Source organism: Hyperoodon ampullatus, assembly GCF_949752795.1.
Source record: "Hyperoodon ampullatus genome assembly, chromosome: 13".
NCBI classification, from domain to species: Eukaryota; Metazoa; Chordata; class Mammalia; order Artiodactyla; family Ziphiidae; genus Hyperoodon; species Hyperoodon ampullatus.
The window spans coordinates 84276944-84297853 of NC_136926.1; the positions used below are offsets into that span (position 1 = coordinate 84276944).

Below are 20910 nucleotides of genomic sequence, written 5' to 3' on the forward strand. Positions count from 1 at the left end.
CAATATTTTTGTTTTCCTATGGAGCTGTTGTGTATTAAATATATGTAAGCAATCTATCTTTATCATTACACTTTATGTAGTTGGATTTATTTTTTAAGTCCTTGATTTCGGGTGCAAATATCCTTTCAGCAGTGAACCAGCAGATCAGAAGCATTCTGCTTATTTAGGAAGAACTGGAAAGATGAAAGTCCTGTGGACAGCTGAAAGGACAGTGGATAGTAAGTGGTTCACATGTATATCATCCTTTTTTAGATTATTTATTCAAAGTGTACAGGGTCTTATGAAGATTTCTAAATAGAGACAGTAATATAAAACATGGCTAATCACTTTTAAAAAGTCTCTGGATGCATCAACTTTGAAGTAAAAGGAATGAAAATAGGCATGATAATAAAAGAATTAGTCAAGTCAAACAAAAAAGGTTAAATTTCAACATAATGTATATAAAATATATAGCAAAACAACAGAAAATAATCTTTCTTTATAATGTTTGATATATTTTTTCTAGTTACCAGTTTATCAAATTCTGTGGATTGACATTTTTTCAATACAGTCTATTCAGAATTGCTATGATAATTAATTTTTCTATCAGAAAATTTTTTCTTTCCCATTTATTTGTTTCTGTAACACATGTGAAGTTGAATTCCTAACAGGGATGTATGTGAATAACTCATCTATTGGCTTTGTGGAACTTGCTTGAGTTACCAGGTTGACATTGTGATAGACCAGATGGCTTTGTGTTTGTAGGATAAAATTCTGTAGAATTCAGCCGTTTGGGAAATGCTGGTAAGCAGATTTACAGTAATTTGAGTTTAGAAATTATTTTCTGAGAATACACATTCAATATTTTAAAAGTACCCACTCACTAAATCAAACTTTATAGAGTATGTAATTCAACAGCAATTAATTATAATATTATTTTCCTTCATTTATATTAAACACACCATAATTAGTAAGCTTTCAGGAATCATATATATACCTGAGTATAAGGACAACTCAGAATTGTGTTATTTGGGTCATAAAAGGGCTTGTGGGTTTAAAGCATTTAAAAAAGACTTTCCTATTCTAAAAGGAGAATATATTCCATAAAGTTTTTTTTCTGTTATACTCACAGTTATGGTTTATTACAGTCTGTACCACATTAACTGATTGCCTTCGGGGATGGAAGTAGGACAGAGAAGAGCTCCCCTGTCACGCTTAAAGGAATTTAGTTTCTGGTTTCACAAGCCCACATTTTAAAGATGATCTTAGCTTTCTGGATCTGCTACTGTTTGCTTCCAATTGTGGATTTTTAGTTTTGAGGGGGAAAATTTAAAAACTCAATTTGTATGTTAGCTGGTTAACGGTCTCCTAAAGCATCCTTATAAAAAAAAATAGAACATTGATTGATGATAAAATCATCTTGATTCCCTGCCCCCATGCATCTGACATACTTGTGACTGTCTGTTTTACAGGAATAGCAGGTTTTGCAGGAATCGTTGCATATGGATTATATAAATTGAAGAGCAGGGGCAATACTAAAGTGTCTATTCACCTGATCCACATGCGCGTGGCAGCCCAAGGCTTTGTTGTGGGAGCAATGACTCTGGGTATGTTCCTACAGGATATCTCAAATTTGTGGTTCCCTGTTAATGGATTTCTTTGTAAATAAAACAAGATAGATACTTTTAGCTGACTTTGAAGAAGTTTGCAAATATCACTTATATTCATTTTCACATAAAAACTGAATTAATAAAAATAGTTCAAGTAGTGACATAGTTTTACTGTCTATGATAAAATCTTACTAAGGTTTTAAAGAAAGAAAGAAAAGATAGTAATGCCCTTCACTGAGTTTATGATTTTGTTGAAGAGTCTAGATATGTAAATAGGATTGGTAATAAGATCCATCATCTGGGCGAGACGCAATTCCTGTTTTATTGAGTTTTTGAAGGTGGAAAAGATATTACATGCTTTTATAGGCTTTATAATTGACTTTATCTGGTATTATACAGCAAGAGTAACTCCTTTTAAAGTTGCCAGATAAATATTGATATTTTAACAGTCTGAGCTAGTCATTCTGGCCTGAGATACTTGGGAAATTGTGTAAAAAGAATTTTAGAAATTTGAATTGTTTAAGAAAGCAAGAGTGTGAGCAGTGTAGGGCCTTGTTCCCTTTGTAAGTATTGTACGCTAGCAAGGGTGCTACTTTTAGCTACTTTATGAACTGTTTTTAATTTTCTAACACTGAAAAAAATATTTAAATGCTTAACTAGCATTCTTTTTCTTTAGGTATGGGCTATTCCATGTATCGAGAATTCTGGGCAAAACCTAAACCTTAGAAGAGGTGATGCTGTCTTGGTCTTGGTGGTGCTTGCTTTAGTTAGACATCTCATGTTGAGGTTATATGTTTATGTTGAAAATAAATTCTGTGGGTCAGACAATAACATGGTAATTTGAATACTGGCTCCCTTTCTTGCAGGCTTGATTTGCCTGGTGACCAAGTTACTGGTGACTAGTTCACTAGCTACGTCATTCAGATTAGCACAAAAACATGTCACTTTTAAATGTGCTTGATAGTGGTACAATGTCCACTTTCTTAAACACTTCTGATAAAATTAGTTGTAAAGAGGACAACATGCCAATCCTGAAAATGCTCCCAGTTTCTGCAGAATATCATATGCTTTTGATGTAATGTAGGAATCCTATTTACCCCAGTTAATTTAATTCTTTCTGACTGGCTTGTGGACTGAGTACTCCATAAAGTTTTAGAAATCAAAATTTGAAGAAGTATGTCTTAATACTAAAGGACATCCTGTAGCCTAAAATGTGGAAAGAGTAGATATAAAGTGTGTACTTACGTAAGTCAGTTTTTATCACTCTAATAGAAGAAAGCATTTCTCTTAACTCAAGTTAGGAAATTATTATACATTTTTATATATCTTTATAGAAAAAGTTACAAGTAGCAAGCATATGACACAAGGAAATGGAAGAGTAACAGCAGTATTGGAGAATGCATGCTTTTTACAATGTGTCTAATAAAAAGGATATTTTTCCAATTCAAATATCCAGTACTGACATGCAAGGTATTTTCTCAAAGTGTCAATCAATCATATTGCTAAGTGCTTAATCAAAAATCATTTCTACTGAAGGGTATGAACGGTAAGATACCTGATTTCAAAACAATTTCTGAAACTCGGTATCTTCCTTTGATTTTCTTTAAAAAAAAAAAAAAAGGAAATGGGGGTATATAGGAAAGACGAAAAATGAGATTTTTCTTATTGCAATCCAGTAATTTTACTCGGTACTTTTGGCTGCATTTAATCTTAATACAACAACAGATGTTTATAGTCCATAAAACCTCTAGCTGGTGTTTCCATGGTCCATATTCTCACTTTTCACTGTAGCATGTTCAAAATCACTCAGGAACGCACTATTCTCAAGCAGTCTATATAATGAAAACAATGTACATGTAACACAAAGTTCATCCAAAATCGTGTTTTTTCACATATCACACAATGTACAATTATCTAACAAAGACATAAAACAACATAGAAACAAAGTGAAACTGACAGTAAAAATAAAGTTGGGATAGTCTTAATCAGGAACTAACTTCTTCTTCAAGTTTCCAGTAAATCTCAAAATGTATTTAAAAACTAAGGAGCACTTGGTGGCCAGCAACCAAATTACGAAATGAACATATCATTGTGCAGCGGGTATGTCTTGCTGAAGGGATAACAAATGTCTGTAATTCTTAAGTTTGGATAAAGGCAGTGGAATGAATTTAGAAATATGTCCACTTTTCACAATTCACTATAGAATTTTCTTTTCACAGTCCCCATGTTTGTATAAATAGTTCTTCTCTGAAAATAAAACACAGTTAAAACATTTTCTCCCGATGAAATGTGCACACAAATACACCAACTTATCAAAGTAATATAGAGCATGGAAATACATTCACCTAATTCAAGAATAATTGATAGGATTGAAGAGTTTTGAAGAGATTAACCGTCAAGCAAATTTAATTGGAGACAAATTAGTCTAATAGAGATGTAGACTCTAAGCACTAAAAATAAAGCCATTATGGTACCCGATGACAAAATAGATGTACACATAGACAACTGATATTTATGGAACATTTTACATTACCAAGCATTCAAATTTTATATTATAAAATTTGACATAACATGCTGCATTTAATTTTGATGAAATAAGCTGCATATTCATGCAAAAATAAGAAGGCACAAATTGTATAAGTACCTCAGAATACTTAGTGTATGAGTTTTGAGTAGAATGTTGCCAAATTCAGTCAATACCATTATTACCAGTTTTATATACTGACTTCAGTTATATTGAGACAGTATTCAATTTTTTAAATTATGAAAACCTTGGGTTTCTTCTGGTATTTCTTTTAAGACTTCACCAATTTTTGTATCTTTACCTTAAAATAGATAAAATTTAACTTATTAACTTAACATCCTTTTCAATAACATTGTAGTACAATGCTTGATGGTAAGAATATTAAGATTTATTTTAAAGATACATATAATAAGAATCATCCTTCCATCAGCATTGAATCCTGTATATTTCTAATTGTGAAATGCTATGAAACACATATCTCAAGAAAGAACGAATAAATAGCACATTCCCTAAAAAACTACAAGACAAGTTCAACAGAACAAAACAAAACAGAGTACAACAAAGTCGGAGAAGGAACCAAGGGCATTTGCTTACCTTGAATTTTCTTTTTAGACCCTAGTTGTGTTGTATTCAGATTCATGTTTGCTTAGAGACCCAATGAGGCAGAACCTGGAATGTTATGGCTATTTCATTCAACAAAGTAATATTTTCACAAAAAATAAATATGCACACAAATATTTACTTAAAAGCATTCCTAAAAATTCATAAAACTGTGGAAATAAAATTTTTTCCATCAGCATGCAAAAATATTAAATCAACTAAAAGTAGTTTAGGTTTTGAGAATATATATTGAATTGAGGAATTACGTACATTTACAAAATAAACTAAATGCTAGTAAACATGCAAAACAAAACACAGGAAGATTGGGTTTGGGAATTTTAAATAATATTTTTCTCAATTTAAATCTTCTTTCCTCAAGACTTTTATTAATTTTAGGCCTAATAATACAATATAGATAATATTGTCTCCATATTAAAAGAAAAATGTTTCTACTAATCCTCGCTACATTTAAATATCAATGTTTACTGTTTTAGTATACCATGCTATCATATGCAATTTGTAATGTAAGTATTATGTGATATGTGGAAAAAAGTGTTTTAACTTTCATACCAAAAATATAATACATTATATTGCAAAATATGTTATTTCTACATTAAAATTATTCAACAAGATGGGTTAACCATCTTGGTAAGGCAATTATTTCCAAATATCATCTCATATCTTAAAATCTATAAATGTTGATTGGAGCAACATTTATGACCACATGGAAGCAAATTAGCCATATAAATTAGAGCCATAATTTTTATAGAAATAAATATTATATCTGTATAGAAATAAATGAAATCTCTTTGGTCTGTGTGTGCTCACACACATACACATATGTACACAAATGATATTTAGAAAAAGTATGGAGAGCACAGAAAAAGAAGAGGCAAAAGTTGAAATACTATGCTTTAAGTCATTAATAAAAAGAGAAACTGAAAAATGAAGACAAAATAGAACATAATATTCTGGAAGCATTTCAGTCTTCAGGTTATAGTTGTCATCAAAAAATCTATAGATACTGACCGCTGGACGGCTTTATCATGTCGGGACAGCCTGTGACTCGTGGTCGGCACCTCATCAATCTCGTCGATGTCACAGGCATCTGCAGCATCTTGGGAGTAGTTGTGTTTCATGACGAGTATACTTCTTCTGTTCACGGGTGGGATGAGGGGTTTGATGGGCTGTGGGGACATCTCTGTCAAGACAGAAGCATCTCTTGTGCTGAGGTTGCTGCGGCTGCCTTTCGTACTGGACAGTTGTGATCCACAGTGATGGTCATGAATGCATTTGGAAGAGGACCTCCTCAGTTTATGGTAGTTTTCAAAGTCATCGGCCACATCTGCAAAGTCAGCTGTAGCTCCTGTCCCTCTGAGGGTGCATACCTCATAATGAGGAGGTTCCAACACCTCCTGGAAAACTGTCTGGTCAAAGTCCGATTTCCTTTGGACATATTTTTTACGAGGCTGTTTGATCTGCACAATGACAGAAATGATAATAAGGATGATCACAATGCAGGAAGTCACGCCAATGACAGTCCCACTGGTGTTGGTCAGCTGGTCCAGCAGACTGGCTTTCCTCTTTTCTACACGTTGAGGAGAGTGAAAACAACAAACAAAACAAGAAACAACCCACCACGCGTTAATATGGTAGTCAAACGTACGTTGACAACTTTAAATGAAACAGGCTGAGCATAAAATTTTCACTGTCTTAAACATAAACAAGTCTTTAAAAAGAAACAAAATGTTTCACTTTTCACAAGAACCGTATCTTCTAGCCTTAGAAACCGCTCTACCGTTGCACAGAGTCCCTACTTTAAATGTAAATATATGTTTTGAAGAAGGTCTTATAAAACCTTTAGGATGTCATTTGCGAATCAATTGGTAATGGTAAAAACATTTCTCTTGGTATAAGAAACCCCACAAACTCCACTAATGGGAACATGAATATACCTAAATTGTTTTGAATTTATTCCTGATGTGGATAACTGAAGTCTAAGTATTCTGATACCAGAAGGTGATTACACTTTAAGACAGACACTTCAGGGATGTTGGCATGAGGGCTTCTGTGGGTCTTTTCCCATCATGGTAAAAGTTAAAAAATAACATTTAAAGTTTCTGGAAATTGTCTTAAGGGAAGTACATTTATTCAAGAAAATCTACTGAATTTCTTTATGAATAGGGATGGTCTGTGGCCTTTGAGCTCCTCCACCCAGTAGAAGCTATCCCAATAGAAGCTTCTATCCCAGTAGAAGCTCTACCCAGGGTGGTTTCAGGCAACACAAGTCTCCTCTCCCTACAGGCCCCCAGTCTGGAGCTACAGTACCTCCCCAGGAAGGGCAAGCCACCTGCATTTCTCAATGCCCTTTCCACCCCCAGATCCATACTGCAGATGCTAGATTCCAGGTAGGAGTGGCTGGAATGCAGGGTCTCCCCTTCTCCTCCCAGGCCCCACTGGTAGGAAAGAAGGTCTACACCAGGCTCAGCAGGTTGAGAATACAGGGCCCCGGTCACACTGGCTGCAGCTCACTCACAGTGTCGAGCTCCCTGAAGAGACAAGCAGAAGACCAGATGGCCCCTTTCTCCATCCTCACCGAGTGCCTTCTTCATAAAGCAGGGGTGTTCCTCTCAGAGAAGTGAACCACTGTCCCTGCCCCACCCTACCATCCAGAGCAGTGGTGCAGAGGTTTTATCCATGGAGAAAGGTGGGCCACCAAGAACCATGGGAACAGACCCACTTTAGGCAAGTAAAACGAATCCCTAACAGTGCTATATAAGGTTCTTCACAAAATGCTTAATTTCCCATCCATTCCAAAGTGGTTGTTTGGACACAACATGGATCATTGCCCATCTCCTCAAAATAGTTGATACTGGATCGGCTTCTCTTATTGACTCTACAAACCATGGGTACTGTGGCAACGTCTCTCTGCTTCTATCCACAGAGGGCATTTTAATAGAAGATATTGGACATTAAGCATGGAGCATTATTTGCCTGTTTCTTTTCCTTTGAAAACTGGTTAATATTGGATCTGAACAAAAGAGGATATGTGGCACTTTGAACTTAACCAAAACTTGCAACATTCATAACCAAGCCAAGGGATGCTCTCCATGTAAACAAACCTTTGCATACAGGCTAGAGAAGGAAGCCGGAACATTGGAAGCGATTCTCATTGGAAAGGAAGAAGAGTGTTTGGTAGGGAAAATGAAGTCGAGGTAAGTGGCTTTAGGTACCTGAAAGCCCTAATGTTCCTTCAATACACCTCTATCTCTAGAGTATGTGCACAATGTCTGGTAAAGATGGACTGGATAAATGAGAGGTGCAGCCACAGATGAAGGAGCTTCTGATAGGAAACCCTGCTTTGCATGAAAAGCTCCAATGCCCTGCTGCAGGCTCCAAAAAGGAGATTTGCCAAAGAACATCAAGTGCTAAGGATAGTCCACTGTGCATTAGGGAATGTGAAAACTTCTGGTTACAGCACAAGTAAAAGCAAAGGAAAAGGCTAACAAATCAATTATAAAACCTACAGGAAGTTCATAAAGCCAATATACAATATATTTTTAAGGCTGTCTGATACATATAAACATTGGATAAACTTCTTCCCATGCTACAGGTAGAGGGATTTTGCAAATGATTACCTTTACAATGATTTTCGTCCCAAGGGTACACACAGTTCTGGAGTCCATTGCAAACCAACGTATTGTTAATACACATGTTACTGTGGCAGAAGAATGTATTGCCTTCGCAGGGAGCTAAAAAGGAGAAGAAAAAGGCAAAAAAAAGTTTTAGCTGATGCTCAGTTGTAAATAACTCACGTTGCAAATCTAAAAACAAAAAGATTAGTGTGATAATATGCCGTCAAATTGAGATAAATGATAAGACTGACATTCCATTCTCAAAAGTGTTGCCATAGTGGTAATTATTCCTTGTTACTAACAGAGCTAGAGTTCTTCTAGATGTGCTCAGCTTATAAAACTGGCACGGGAAGCTTTCCATCATAAAAATGAAGTACATTATCCATATAGGTTCTGCTTCTTTTTTTTATTTAACTTGGTGCATTCATTTAGCAAAACTTAAGTGCCGACCACATGCATAACATTATGCTTTACACTGAAATTCTGTATGTATAAATTTAGTTGTCCTGTGCAAAAAAGGTTTAGTTTAATGGAAATATTGAAATATTTTGGAAAGTATGTGCTTACAAAATACTAATTAAGAAAGTATAATATTATTTAAGCATATGAAAGAAACAAAGAATATCACAGAGATTCAGAACAAGGGAAAATTTATTCTGAACAACATAAGAAAAATGTACATTATTCTCATCAACGTTTAAAATATATACGGTGATGAAATTAGCCTACTTTGCATATATATCACACGTTCTACTAACTTTAGGTACAATGGTCCATGCTCTCCAGATTACAATGCACATTTAGGGCATCGGGAGGTTAAATAAGAATTCCAAGAAGTATACAATTTGGCTATAGAAATAAGAGAACTAGTGACAAGTCTAATATAGCAAAGTCTAATGTTAGCTATGACTTCAATATTACAAAAAAATACACTTCTTTCATTGTCAGAGTAATTGGTTATTTATAGTAATGCATCTCTAGAGTAATGCTACACTATGAATTATAGCTTATAGACAGTCCTTTAAAGTAGTTTTTGCTTTTATCTTTGTAATCATCCCACATATCTCATAAAAGGTAATTTTAGCATTGATTTTTTTCAGTTATAGTTTTGTGACCCTTTTAAGGATAGGTATTCTAGAAAAATATATTAGACACAAAACACGTAATTTACAGAGGTTCATCAATCAGTAAAGTTTTATCAATGATCAATATTATCTAAACAGTGCAGTCATGTTATAATTAATTTTCACCTTCAAAACCGCATATTGCAAGGTTGTTTTTTTAAGAAAGTTGTCTTCCTTAAATGTATTTTCCATATTAATGAAAATTGTTAAGAAAATGCTTTGTGTAAGGTAATTTAAAATATTTTAACATTCCTAGGGGAATCATTTTAAAAAAAGATCAAGTCTTGAAAATCAAAAGTGTGGCAAAGACAAGGGTAACTTGAGCCAAGCATTCCCCTGGCTCTCCAAGCCCTTCCCCCTACCCACTCCCCCAGTCCCAATTCCCAGGAGAGTTTCTTCTTCCTTCTGCTTGGTTTGCCTTTAAGTCCCTGGTTAAAGAATAAAAAAGATGTAATAGTCGTTTTGAAAAACAAAGTATTAAAGAGTAGAAAAGATGCAGATGCAGTAGTCATTTTGAAAAGTATCATGCTGAACATTTTATTGAGCTCCTGCTTTCAACATGGTGTAAAGCTTTTATAGTGTAAAATGTAATGATCCAATCTATTACTGCAAAAATCTGCTTTTCGGTAAGGAACTAAATTTGAATTTCTGTAGTCAACCATTTTGCAGAACTGATATGATCTGTTTAGCAGGTAATGAATGTTGTCAAAATGTACACAGAACAAAAAGTAGTTTTCTGCAAATAGATTAGAGCAGCTGCAAATTGCTTTAGTAGAAAATGCAAAAAAAGAACACTTACTACCTGATAAATTGCAGTGGTTTTGAAAGTACAGTTAATCCATCAAATAAAGAATACCTCGAAAAGAGCATAAATATTTATTGACCTTCCAGAATGAGCTGGAAAATTTATTACATTTACTATTAAATAGGATGGGTTTGTTTTTAAATTTTAAATATACAGATAAAAATGGCATTGCATTCTGCAACAGTGAAGTATGTTAGTACTAACAGTACTAACAGTATGTTAGTAAATGCACTAGAGATTTGGCTTCCAAATTCTCCAAATGTAATTTTGTTTCTGTTTCTGCTGCTGTTGCGAAAGTCTTACAAAACACCAATCAATGTGCCAGTATCAGTTATCATTAAATATTGGTGGTTTGACTGGGAATGGAACAGATCATCCAGGACTGTCAATGAATCACATTCTTGACACACTACTTTACATCAAATAATTACGCAAATGTGCCAGTTAACGGAAATCATCCTCCCTTTAAAAAATCACTATTATTCCAAGTACTACTCCATCTTTTCTTCCTTATTTTTGCCACATTTATAGAACTGCTGTGCAAACAATAAATAAACAAAAACAAACAAGGAAATCTTGCAGTGGCTAAGAAACCAATGTATCACAACATACCCCTTGAACAAAAATTAATTTTGTCTCATAGACACCAAAAATAAAATAGATTGGATTCTGAATTTTATTTATATTGCATATCTGAATATTTCTCTCATATAAATGCAGACACACAATAGTTCAATAAAGATTCTTATTTCTACCTCCTGCTAAAAGCATAAAAGGGCACCTTCCTGCCTCCGAAATCAAGCCATGTCCTCACTGCTCCTTCAAGGATGTCTGAGTACATACACTCTGCACATAAGCATTTCCCACTGCTCCCCACATGCTCCTGAGATCTTTGGTTCATTGGGCATACAGTTCCCTCCCTCTCTCTGTCCTGGAATACCCATTCTCCACTCTGCTATGCAAATCATACCAGAACTGTATTATCTTTACAGTTTTAAAATATCATTCCAATCTATCAGAAAATTATCTTTTTCTTAAATCCTATTCTACTTGCAATTTTTAAAAGAGTTTAGCACTTAGTATATGCTTATCATCTTTCCCCACAAGTTCTTTGAGGCTAGGGACATGCTTTTAAAAAATTATTTGTAATCTTTTATGTGGCTTAATATCTCTAGGCTTAGAGTAAATAGTCAACAGATATTTTTAATTGATTAATATCACCGAGCAAAAGTTTAGCTCTGGCCAGGCTGCTGACCTGAGTATCCCAGAGAACAGAAGACTCTCACAGGTGTGTTTACTGTGGAGAATGAGCCCTCAAATACAATACAAATTGTGATATTCTCAGAAACTAAATCCCATTCATTTATTTGACTCTCTTACTATTGCTGGAAAAGCACATATTCTACCAATTTTTACAGAACTTATTCTACTTAGAAATTCAATATAATTGTTAAAAGCTATTGGCTCTTAAAAACCAGCCCCCTCATTCCCTAAAATTATCTGGAAGAAACTCAAAATTAAGGTTTACCAATAATAAAGGGCAGCCAATAACGTAATCCTCAAAATTCAGAGTAACTCACACAGGCAGTTTCCATGATCATATGAATCTACTTATTTCTGGGACTAGGTCTTCTGTTGCTTTCAGAATAGCAAACATAGCCTCATATTGATGATAAAAACTAAGTACACAGAAGAAAGTATTAGCATTGCTTTTTGACTCTGAATTATTTAAAAGCATATTTAGACGTAATGACTGCAGCTATTGCAAATTCAGTTCTCTGGAAGGGTTTACTGAACATCACCATTTTATCATCCGGATCTAATGCTAAGTGTTTCTTTTTGAGAAAAGCCAGAAGCAGAATGTAATGAAATATGCTAGTCAGACAAAAGAATGTCATATGTGTAAGCACAGCATTGTTATTGATTTAAATCATTCGGGTGACATAGAAAATGGATACTTTAACACTGCAGAGTGAGTCTTTCCCCACTTTCTCCTCTTCTCTCATACACTAACACATACGCAATTGTGCAAAACATCCTTTTTGGACCAGGTTAACTGTCCATGAACTTGAAGCTTAGAGAATGCTTCTCCAAGCACTTCATCCTGGGGTAGAGTCCTGACAACACTACAGAGGGTAGGGCTGCATCTCAGGCTGTAGGGAGTGATAATTCCTAAGAAGAGATCTCGTCTTCCATGAGCACTTACTCAGTTACCACATCTATAAAATAGGGAGACAGATAATGTTTCCCTAAGTGATTTAACTATGCAAAGAATGTAGGACAGTGCCAGCCATATGGATGCAAGCACTGTAGTTGTCATTGTAAGCTGTTCTCAAAGGCAAGTATTGTACAGAGGCTGTGAATTCAAAATGTCTGAGATTAAATCCTGGGTTCACCACTTCTAAGTTGTGTGACCTTGAGCAAATATTCCTTAAATTTTTCCACTTTTTAGTTTACATCTATATAATGGGATAAGTGTAAGGAGATACATGATATAAAAGTTAAGTGATTTATATTCAATTTCCTAATTTGTAAAGTGACGATAGTTATTCACAGACCTCTTGTTAAGACCAAATGAGAATGCAAATTTGAAAGAACAGAGCACAGCCCTTTATGCAGAAGAGCACGCAATAAATGCTGTTTAAAAAGATGAGTTATACATAGGACTGTTCGTTTTCTCATGTGATAAAACAGCAGATAGTTATTCTTTAGATAGTAAAATATTGTAATAAAATTAATATAATTAAATGGATTATGCTACATAGATCAATAAGATGTTATATTGGGAGTAATATTTAAAATATTTAACAATCATTACTTCATGGGAACTGACCAACCAGAGTTAAAGGGATGCTGCTGGACATACCACACCAGTGCCTTCCACCCTACCTGTGTGTACCAGTTCTACAACACTCCAGTTTACAGTCACTTTTAAGAAACTGAAAAATAAACGAATGCATAATGAAACATCTTTTTCTCAAAAACGACAGGGGAATGCTTATTTTAATAATTTTCCTACCATATCTTCTTACAAGTCCTTATTATAGCACACTATGTATTTCACAAAAATTCAACCCCAAGGACTAAGTGGACAACTCCCTTCTATGATTCAAAAAGTGGTTTTAAATTAATTCTGATATTACATGAAGTAGCACAATGACAGGTAATACAAACAATTAACTTTACAATTTGCAGAAGGTTCTTATCCTCTTGCTCTCCTAAAAGTCATTATATGAGCTTAGTAATATACTTGAATGTGAAAACAAAATCAACAATACACCAGAGCCCTTCAGCTTCAAGGTCTTTGATTCTGTGTTACTGTACTATTTACATGTAAAAAGAAAAAAATAGTCTATAACCAGTCTCCATTTTTTATATCCAAGTACACAATAAACACACCTTTCTAAGACATGCCCAGGACTTTCCTAAAACTATGACTTCCTGGCTGAGATATTTTAACATCTTGGGGGTATATTTCTTTGCTACACTCATACCCCATGTAAAATATCATTAAAGTTCAATTCTAAAAAAGAAGCAAAACAGAATCTACACATGTGAAATATCAATACAATAGGAAGGGGAGATTTTAAATGTTTGTACTACTTTATAGGAGGAAGCTTTAGCTATATAAGGTATTTGTGATATTCCATCATTCACAGAATAACAAAACCATCAAGATAACATGCATTTTCTAACACCACACTGTAAAGAGAGACATTCAGGTCCCATCCTGGGAAACCAAGGCAAGCAGTGTGGAAAAGAGACTAGATCTTGGTCTTTTGGTTCCAATGTAAATCCAGGAGTGTTCTGAAGTGTTTAGTGATCCTATGAAACTGAGGCTTGGATAAAAGTGACATTTGTCCTACAATTGTATTAACAGAATTTTCAGTACAGAGAAACACAATACACAGATGCAGATTTTGAAATTATCTAAAGGTCCCTTAAGCCCAATTTTAAAATTCCAATTTAAAATACCTTAAGTGAACAGTTATCTAAATATTTCAAAACAAATTCTTTGGAAACACAAAATTTAACTCAACATTTTGCTCTGGCAAGGAAGATGTGTACTGCAGAGTAGGAAGCCTGGGAAATACAGTGTGTTCCTGTGTGTCACCCTTCTAGTGGTTCTCAGAACCTTGTTTAGAGAAGTCATATGCCAAAAAGCATATGTTTAAACTTGTTTAATCCAAATATCTCCAATTTTATTTGTACACCACTTAATAGACAACACAGAAACAAAATCAAAAGCAAAAGCTTGGCAAGTGTTGCCCCAGAGTTCAAAGATTATTATAGTGGTAGGATTCTTAATTCTTAAGGGGTCATAGAATAGTATGGAAATTATTGAGGTATAAAGTTGGGTGAAAAATAAGGATACAAATTGTTTCAAATTATAAAGCCTCACATGCAAACAAACATATGAAAAATTTTACTGGAAATACTAAGCTGAAATGTTAGCAATGACTATTTCTAGGATATTTACAAGTTATATTTAATTTTCGTTGGGAAATTTTTTCATATATGCATATACATATGTGTGTATATACACAAACATATACACATACAGTTACTTCTTAGGATTGGGAAAAATCTTATCACTTTTCATGAAAAAAAAGCCTAATATTAATCCAAACAAGTCTATTTTATCTTTCAAATTTTAACCAGTAAAAGAATAGATTTCACATAATGCTTTAGTATTTTTAAAGATACTTAATGAACTCAATATTTCACCGAATTCATTGTTTTCTTTTGGACGTTTTTTTCTAGTTTTAAATCCTCATATGTTCCCATTCACCCCACTAGGTGGGGAGCATTTACCATTCTTCAGTGAAATAGTGTTTCAGTCCTTCAAGATGCTTAAGTCATGATGGCATCTGAGACAAACAGCCTTTATACCTACATATTGCTGATTCTTAAGGAGTAAAAACATCATCAGGAGACAAACAAATGAATTTTGGACATATTTTAATTAGGTTAAGGAGGACAAGAGGAAGAAGGGCAACCACACACTCAAAATAAAGGAAGTTTTATTTTAAAATATAATAAAGACTCACCAAACATATACTTTATAATGTTAAAGGTCTAATCGTGGATGTATCATCATTTTTCAGTATCATGTCACATACTTATAAATACTGTTCCAATTCTGTAATTAAAAGCCATGTAATTCATAATTGCTATTTAACGCTACCAGCACTAATGCTCATTCTATTAGAGTCATTTCTTTCCTCATCCATTACCTTTCTTTTCAAGTCCAGAAATACCACTCAGGGAAAATTAACACAAAATGGAAATAAAAACTGTCAGATTTCTCTCTGAAACCTTGATATTTCAAATACCTCTGCCTTCTTGTTGATGAAACTATCAGTTGGTAGATCTGTTCAAAGTCAAATTACATCATATTTCATCAAGAAAATTTGGAAACAGAAGTGATGCTCGATCCTATTTTTCTTTAAAAATCATTATACCATTTAAAAACTGCTTGGGGCTTCCGATCAGATGCTCCTGCCATCCCCCAACCCCGTCTCCCAGCCCCCACCCATATCTTGTTTCATTCCACAGGTATTCTCCTCGCTTCTTGCTTCTCTCAAATTCTTATCTTTTAACCGCTTTAATTTGAGGTTTGTCAAAAGCTCACGCCTCTATGTGCCGGCCTGTGTGAGAATAGACCACACACACACACACACACACACACACACACACACACCCATGTCTTTGAGCTTTCTACTTCTGCTCTTTTTTATTCTTATTTTCCCAATCATAAATTGGAATGGAAATGGTCACAAAAATGCATGGAGAAGCATCAGAACGAGGAAAGAGCTTGGCGAACGTTTACATGTCCTTGCTTCATTTCCTGAATTCAGCTTGTATCACCCTTGAAGATATTGATTTATTAAAATTTTCTGACAGTCAAGAGGCTCTACAGTCTATCACTTTCTTTGCTTGAGAGATGGGAACAAAGCTTAAAATTATTATAATTATGTAAATGTGATAGGTACCTGCATTATACATTTAGGTAATTAATTTTTAATAAATAGCAAAATCTGGCACACTGAAAAACTCAGTTACTTTTATTCAATAATCATTTTGATCTTTCAGGTACAAAGGTGATTTTCCCTGCCCTCTGAGGCCTTTTGGCTGACCCCTGCAGTCAGGCTCCTGGTGATCCCAAACAGGACCCTCTGGGGCTCCTGGGCACAAAAGCCTTTCTGTGTCCCCCATTTCTGGATTACAGGAAATAGGCTTCATTCAGCCTCCATGACCTTCCCTGAGTTCCAAGGAGCAGGTTTAAATAGATGTTAATTAGGGAAGCGAGGACCAGTCAAAAGAAACAATAGAGCAGGTTAGGGACAGGGTCTCGGTCCCCCCTCAAGGGATATACTTAATATTTCTGAGCGGTTTTACAGATATTGAAACCGCCAGCAGGTGGGAGAAATTAACTGTATGCTGCCCACAAGCATGTAGACCCCCGACTGGATGGAACCAGAAGGTTGATGATGCTGACTCCCCATTACCTCACCACCAACCAATCGGAAGAAAGTCCCCGAGCTGATCACGCCCTCTTTGAACCACGACTATAAAACTTCTCACTACCCCCTCCAGGTCCAGCCACATTTTGAGAGCATTAGCCCACTGTGGTCCTCTTTGCCTGGCAAAGCAATAAAGTGATTCTTTTCTACTTCACCCAAAACTCTGTCTCTGAGATTTAATTTGGTGTCAGAGTACAGAGGCTGCATTTGGCTTCATTCTCATGGGCTCACACCTCCGGCTCTGACTCCTATCTGAGACCCAGATTTGTTCGGTGCATCCAAATCCCTAAGTAATATCCCCACTTGGCTTTCTAATTACCATCTCAAATGGAATATCGCTGGATGGGTTCAGATAACAGTGATCACCCTACTCCTCTTCCCTGCCTCAATTCTCCCCTCACACACCCTCCCGACATTAATAAGGGGCATCGCCTCGCTCCAGGCTAAAGGCTCAGGGTCATCATTGAGTCCTCTCTGCCCTGGCACCCACATCAAACTGTCCTGTAGGTCTGTCAGCTCTCTCTCAACTCCAGGTTCTTGGTAACGTCTCCACTGGTAATTCTGAGTTGTCTTTCACCAAATGGTCTCTTACACGGATCCACGGACGCAGTGGCCAGAGAAGCCTTGGATATTTAAGTGTAAATCAGATGGAGTTTCATCCCCTTTTAAAACACTCCAAAATCTTCCCAATAAAGTGAAATCAAATCTCAAACTCCTTAGTACTCCTTTGCTTACCCCAAATCTTTGCCCAACTTACTTCTGAGCACAAGGATCGCCCAACACAACCCAGGGCACTCATGCCCACATCCTTCTCCAGCACATTACCTCGTGTTGTGTTTTTCCACAACGCTTATTAGGATTTGAGTTCATCTTTTTAAATTAACTCACTTGTATATCATTAGCTTCCTTTAATAAGAATGAGAGGCAAAAGCGTTGTTCTGTTCACTAATTTATCACTGTGCTCAGAACATCAGGTGCCGTATCATAGGTCCTTAATAAATACTTGTTCATGAGACACTGGAACAAAACTTCTTTAAGCAGTAAAACGGATATGCCATATTCTCATTAAATTCTAACAATGCTTCTAACTTCTAAGGAATAGCTAAACTTTTCTTCATGAACTTGATGGAAGAATATATCTAAAACATCAGAGATCCCAATTATGAGTAAGCATCTGCGTCAGCTTTCAAAGACTTCAAAAACTGGATAAAAAAATGTAGAGCTTGCTGCTAAATACCATTTTTAATGGTGAGATTCTAATTACAGAAAAAGAAAATGTAAAAAGACATTTAAATATATTTCGCCATTAGAATTGCCTCCCCAAACAAATGTTTTGTTTTGTTTTTCCCAAAATGAATGGAATAATTTCCCTGCCAACATACTTTAAACATGAAATGGCCCTTGGGCTATGCAATTAGAGGAAATGTCATTTTACTTGAAAAATGCTGACCAGATTTGAGGCCAGAAATAGGTTTGTGCATCTTCTCATCACCTCTTTCATTAGCTTCATATATTTTTTTTGAAAAATCAATATCTGCTTCCAAAACTCTATGTTCCAATGTGACTTAGTTATCAGTCAAAATATCCAGTGTCATTATTAAGCTATAGTTTAATCTTTTTTTCTAATACAAGAAATTCTATTCACAATCTAATCCCACTCACATTTATTAGATCCCCCCAATCTCTATACTAAAATTGCATATTCCTACTGTTCCAAAAGACACGTTATAATGAAAAAGAAGCATCTTCAGGAGAAAATTATATTCCATAGATAGAGGCCCTTTCATTGTTCACAGAAGGCAAGGACCATGTCACGATCTATCCACTCCATTTGATGCCAAGAAATTATTATACATTTTTATACTATGATTATGTCTGCATTGGGTCAGCTACCCCATGGTTTATTCATTGTGTGCAATTAGACGTGACTCTAGTTACAGTAACTAAGATATTATATTTCTTTGGGGTCTGCACTCTATTATTAGGACTTGGACATGGGGTCCAGGGTTTGTTTCCATAGCTGATGCACACATATATGCAACAGTTGTTAGGGTAGACTCATCGTTTTGTTAAAGGTATTCATGCATATTTGGTTTCATTATGGAACATGCCAACTCCCCAAAGGAGGATTTGCAGTAAATAAGGATTAAAGCCAAGCATCAATGGAGTGCCATAGCCTCAGGCTTGTGATTCTGTTAGTTCAAAGACTAATGATTTGGAATAATAATTTCCTTTCTCCATAGCAAGCATACATTTTTTATTTTCATTGACAGACATAAACTATGTAGCTGTGAAGGCAGAATCAAAGAGATCAATATATATTATCCCCAAGGATCCTACCAAAAATTACAAGGAATTTGCTACCTTTATTCTTGTCCCAGGATCCCTGGCAGACACTTAACTAAAGACAATGTTGATCTAAAAAGTTCAATGAAAATTCTACAAAATTTTCTAAGTAATTCAACATATAAATATGGTATCCAAAATTATTTAATATGTTTAGTCTAAAAATTAGTTGAGGAGATTGATTTTAAATTTTAATTATATCACTAAACTATATATCTATATGTATAACTTTTCTTCAGTGATTTGAGTTAAATGACCAAATAATTTAATATCCAGCAATAAATGTCCATCGAGAATTAACTTCAAATAATAAGATATGTCTGACAGGTTTTTTTTTTTTTTTAATGGTACAATAGGACTCATCTAAACATTTAAAAAGAAAGAGAGAAGGGTGAGTCTCTGGCAGATTACACAATTTTATATCATTTTCCTTTGCTCAAAAGCCTCATTATATTTGAAAGTAAGAAACTACTGACTGGAAAATGTTTCAGTATACTGTTATCCCATTAACAGACAGAATAGTAGAACCATCTATTGACTATTTGCTCCGTTCTAGACACATATATTTAAAACTTACAGCTGTCCTGTAATGATTCCTCATTTTCTGGAGAATCCACGTTTAATGTTAAGGTGTTACAGGTAGGAAAATGGAAAAATTAGTTGACCAGCACCAAATTCATGCTTTTATACATTTTCTCATCCTATTTCATATTTTTTTAAAAAACAAAAATTATTTTTTCAAATGACAGATTTGTGATTTTCTTTCTAAAATATTAACATTAATCTTAAAATCTCCAAACACATGTATACTTTCCAAAAAGTACATATTGATATCTTCATGATACATTCCTTTTTTGTATTTTTCTGTAGTGAAAAGATATTTAATTTTTAAATAATTTCTTTATATAGAAGAATATTTATTCAGTGGTAGGGAATGAAGGGAACATGTGTTTAGATATACGATTACCATTTGGCATTATGAACCGTTGGTCTTCAAGTCAACTAAGTTATGTTTTCATAATTTCAAACAAGAGTTTGTCAGTTTAATAATAATAAAAAAAAATCTAACCTATTGTGTTTAGTTGAATAATGGCTCCCAAGTTTGTCCACACCCTAATTCCTAGAACTTGTGAATGTCACTTTTTATGGCAAAGGGATTTTGCAGATGTGATAAAGTTAAGGATTTCAAAATGGGGAGATTAGCCTGGATTATCCAGGAGAGGCCTGTGTAATCAAAGGCGTCCTCATGAGAGGAATTTAGAAGCTCCAAGGGACAGAACATGATTTAACAACATAGCAAAAAGAGATAAGATGATACCTTGCTGGCTTTGAAGAAGGAATAGAAGGAAACCAGAGACTGGGATAGGTGAGGGAATGTATTCTTCCCTAGAGCTCCCCTATAAGGTGGCCTTGTTGACACCATAGTTTCAGCCCAGCGAAACCTATTTCAAATAATACATTTGTATGGATTTAGGCACTAAGTTAGTGGTAATCTGTTACAGCAGCAATAGGAAAACTCGTAGCTGATTTCTCAGGGTAATCAGAGACCTGCCCCACTAGGTTCCACAGATGTAGCTATGGCTGCACAATATCAAAATGGGGAAGGAAAGGTCAGAAGTGGGAAAAGGGAGGAAAGAGATCTCTGAGGTTGAAGAACAACAGTTTGGAACCAGGACACCCTTACAATTTGTGAGTCACAATTAGCTGGGAACTGTGTTAAGAGCAACATTTTCTAATTATTTATATAGCTTAAAATATCA

At 35.0% G+C, this 20910-nt stretch overlaps 1 protein-coding gene across 3 annotated transcripts in view; it reads right to left on the reverse strand.

The window, feature by feature from the left end:
- Positions 1–4721: 4721 nt before the first annotated feature.
- The window catches only part of NETO1 (neuropilin and tolloid like 1), a gene marked incomplete at both ends in the record, with an annotated part of 87191 nt that continues 71002 nt past the window's right edge, over positions 4722–20910 (reverse strand). For all 3 annotated transcript variants that reach the window (XM_079717829.1, XM_079717828.1, XM_079717830.1), the window contains 3 exons: positions 4722–4782; positions 5743–6301; positions 8352–8465. In XM_079717829.1, the coding sequence (XP_079573955.1) occupies positions 4722–4782; positions 5743–6301; positions 8352–8465 (734 nt within the window). The remainder of the gene's footprint in view (positions 4783–5742; positions 6302–8351; positions 8466–20910) is intronic.